The 3,312-nt window shown below is 38.6% G+C and overlaps 1 protein-coding gene across 1 annotated transcript in view; it reads left to right on the plus strand.

Moving 5' to 3' along the window:
• Positions 1-3,312, plus strand: part of LOC106878668 (uncharacterized) — an 11,726-nt gene that overhangs the window by 2,305 nt on the left and 6,109 nt on the right. Inside the window, exons 2-3 of the mRNA XM_014927953.2 lie at positions 576-706; positions 2,047-2,094. Of these exons, the coding sequence (XP_014783439.1) occupies positions 2,055-2,094 (40 nt within the window). The 5' untranslated portion in view covers positions 576-706; positions 2,047-2,054. The remainder of the gene's footprint in view (positions 1-575; positions 707-2,046; positions 2,095-3,312) is intronic.

Below are 3,312 nucleotides of genomic sequence, written 5' to 3' on the forward strand. Positions count from 1 at the left end.
TGAAACAAGTAAAAGAGTATATATGTGTGAATGTGTAGGAAATATTTGTTACTTTCGTTCATCCCTTTAGAATGCCATGGAAATTGTGTTCTGTCTGTCCATCCACAGAATTTAAAACCAAATGCCAGAGTATAAATAGATTAAATAGATTAGATACAATAAAATATTTGTTATCTACACATTTAATAAAGCCTAGATATACAAATGATCTTGTGTTCATATTTTTATTCAGAAGAAATGGAGTCTATGCTGGAATTAAAGTATATTACGGCAATATATGTCGTTGACTGTGTTTTTTGCGATCTACATACACACAGAACAGTTTTAGTGATGTATCAGAGTGAAGACATACATTTATGTATATGTGTATAAGTTTGTATGTGTGTGTGTGTGTGTGTGTGTGTGCGCTGCTCATATAATCTGTTTGAATGTAATTGTTAAAAGGAAACCTTCTGATGTATTTGTGCTTGTCATTGAAGTGTCTCATACTATTCTGAACTCTAATCACGTACACAATGTAATCTTTATTATAAATGAAAGTTATTGTTGGGATGTGTTTCTATTTTGTTCCGCAGATGTACATATTGTGAAGCGAATGCCCCTTCAAAATTCGTACCATGTGGACATGCTCTCCTGTGTCATGAATGTTATGTCACTATTGCATGTGAAAAATGCCCCACTTGTCAACAAGATATACGGGGAAGTGGTAAGAATACTATTTGATAATCTGTCTGTTTGTCTCATTGACTTTATTGTGTATAATGTATATGGTAATTAATGTACTTCAATATTATTGCCTAGATTCACATCTGCCATAATCTAGCTTATTTGTGATAAAAGAAGTTCATTGTAGTGACACTTTTTAATTACTTGGTCCTAATTAGCATTAGTGACAAATGCAGTATTGTAGCGGCAATGGAGTGGGATGTGGGTAGGGTTACATGTTCCTTGTAATGTTGTTCTTATAGTAACGATAAGTAGAGGTGCAATGGCCCAGTGGTTAGGGCAGCAGACTCGCGGTCATAGGATCGTGGTTTCGATTCCCAGACCGGGCGTTGTGAGTGTTTATTGAGCGAAAACACCTAAAAGTCCACGAGGCTCCGGCAGGGGATGGTGGCGAACCCTGCTGTACTCTTCCACCACAACTTTCTCTCACTCTTACTTCCTGTTTCTGTTGTGCCTGTAATTCAAAGGGTCAGCCTTGTCACACTCTGTGTCACACTGAATATACCCCGAGAACTACGTTAAGGGTACACGTGTCTGTGGAGTGTTCAGCCACTTGCACGTTAATTTCACGAGCAGGCTGTTCCGTTGATCGGATCAACTGGAACCCTCGTCGTCGCAAGCGACAGAGTGCGAACAACAAAATAGTAACAATAGCATTAGAAAAACAGTTTCTCTCAGTGAAACCCTTCTGCAAATGTGTAATTCTGTGTCTTCAAATTTGCTGATAACTGGATTTTCACCCTATTAATCCTACCACATTGATAAAAGGGGTATCAAGAGGGTGGGAAACTTTGATACATGTAGAGTTTTGTATTTTTGATACCAGTTCCTTTGTAACATTTCAGATATTTCCAATGCGATAATAAGTGTTTGGCAAGTTACATGTAGTGAATGAAGTTTGTTCAAGTGTAGATCCTTTTAGGACACCGGATATTACTTTCTGTTCCACTTGTAGAACGTCTGGAAAGAAAGCTGTTTTATTAATAAGCGCTGCTCGGGTTGAAATAGGCCCAAATATTTGCTGAATCAGATGGCATTCTGGTGAACTGTGAGGTCAGCAGTTAGAATTAAAGCTTACCAGCAGCAACGTTTACCAAGGAGAACAGGTGTTTGTTTATCCTATTTCAAATGAGGTGTCGTGTGTTTGTGGCTATATATTTAAGGACCAACTAAGTTGGCATTGAGTTGTGACATAGGAACCGGAAGCACAGTGATTACCAGTTGACCATTGGTGCTAATATGGCCCATAATAATGAAATAGATTATTATTAAATAATGAAGTTATACTATAAATATAAAACTTGGAAATATTGATTTCAGAGCCTGAAATGTTGACAGGGAACGTACCGAAGACATCACAGCAAGTTGGTGAGTATCTACATCTTGTTATGTACAATTTCAGATAAATTCATCGGAGTAACATGTCGATGAGCAGTTGTATGTAGTTAATGATATTTGATACAAGTGTACAGTGTTTTAAGACTGTTATTTACCTGTTTGACCTGTGTAGAAATAATCATCACTCACCTGGAAAGAAATCTGCTTCGTCAAGGAAAATGAATGACATTCGTATGTCTTTATTTCACTACCATTTACCTCTAAAATAATAACGATCTATATACTAACAATAATAAAGCAAACGAATCGTCATATTTCGAGAAACGAAAATACACCAAGTAGAATGATCAGACCATTATGCAAAAGGTACAAAATTTAAACTTTACTGAATCAGATGATATCCTGCTTAACTGTGATGCGAGAAGTGAAAATTAAAGATTATCTGCAGCAATGTTTGAGAGAGTAGGGATGATGCGGAGGAGAGAGAGACCCAGGAAGACACTAGAAGAAGTATTGAAGGTCGATCTCAAAATGCTGAACCTTACAAAAGAAATAAAAGATGTCCCCACCGTAACTGAATTGAGATCCTAAAATTAAGGTACCATGTAAAAAGGCATTGAAATAGATGCGGGTTTTGTGTAAAAAGTAATGGCGCTAGTGACATGTAAAAAGCCTGCAGCATAAAGTGGTTGGAGTAAGGAAGGGTCCCCAGTCACAGAAGAGACCCTAGAATCTTGTGTAGCCCCTGGTCTTGCCATTTCCTGGCCATACAACCCTTGACAAAATGGATTACGAAAGTCAAATGTTGGTGATAGTATGAATATTACTGAAATTTCAAAACATAATCATCAAGGTTGGCATGATTGGTAATTTGGATAAATTGGCATTTTGGATATTTTCACTGCAATAATGTGTGAATAGTGGAGGCGCAATGGCCCAGTGGTTAGGGCAGTAGACTCGCGGTCATAGGATCGTGGTTTCGATTCCCAGACTGGGCGTTGTGAGTGTTTATTGAGCGAAAACACCTAAAGCACCTCGAGGCTCCGGCAGGGGATGGTGGTGAACCCTGCTGTACTCTTCCACCACAACTTTCTCTCACTCTTTCTTCCTGTTTCTGTTGTGCCTGTATTTCAAAGGGTCAGCCTTGTCACACTCTGTGTCACACTGAATATCCCCGAGAACTACGTTAAGGGTACACGTGTCTGTGGAGTGCTCAGCCACTTGCACGTTAATTTCACGAGCAGGCTG

The sequence above is a fragment of the Octopus bimaculoides genome, unplaced genomic scaffold (genome assembly GCF_001194135.2).
Source record: "Octopus bimaculoides isolate UCB-OBI-ISO-001 unplaced genomic scaffold, ASM119413v2 Scaffold_87364, whole genome shotgun sequence".
Classification (NCBI taxonomy): Eukaryota; Metazoa; Mollusca; class Cephalopoda; order Octopoda; family Octopodidae; genus Octopus; species Octopus bimaculoides.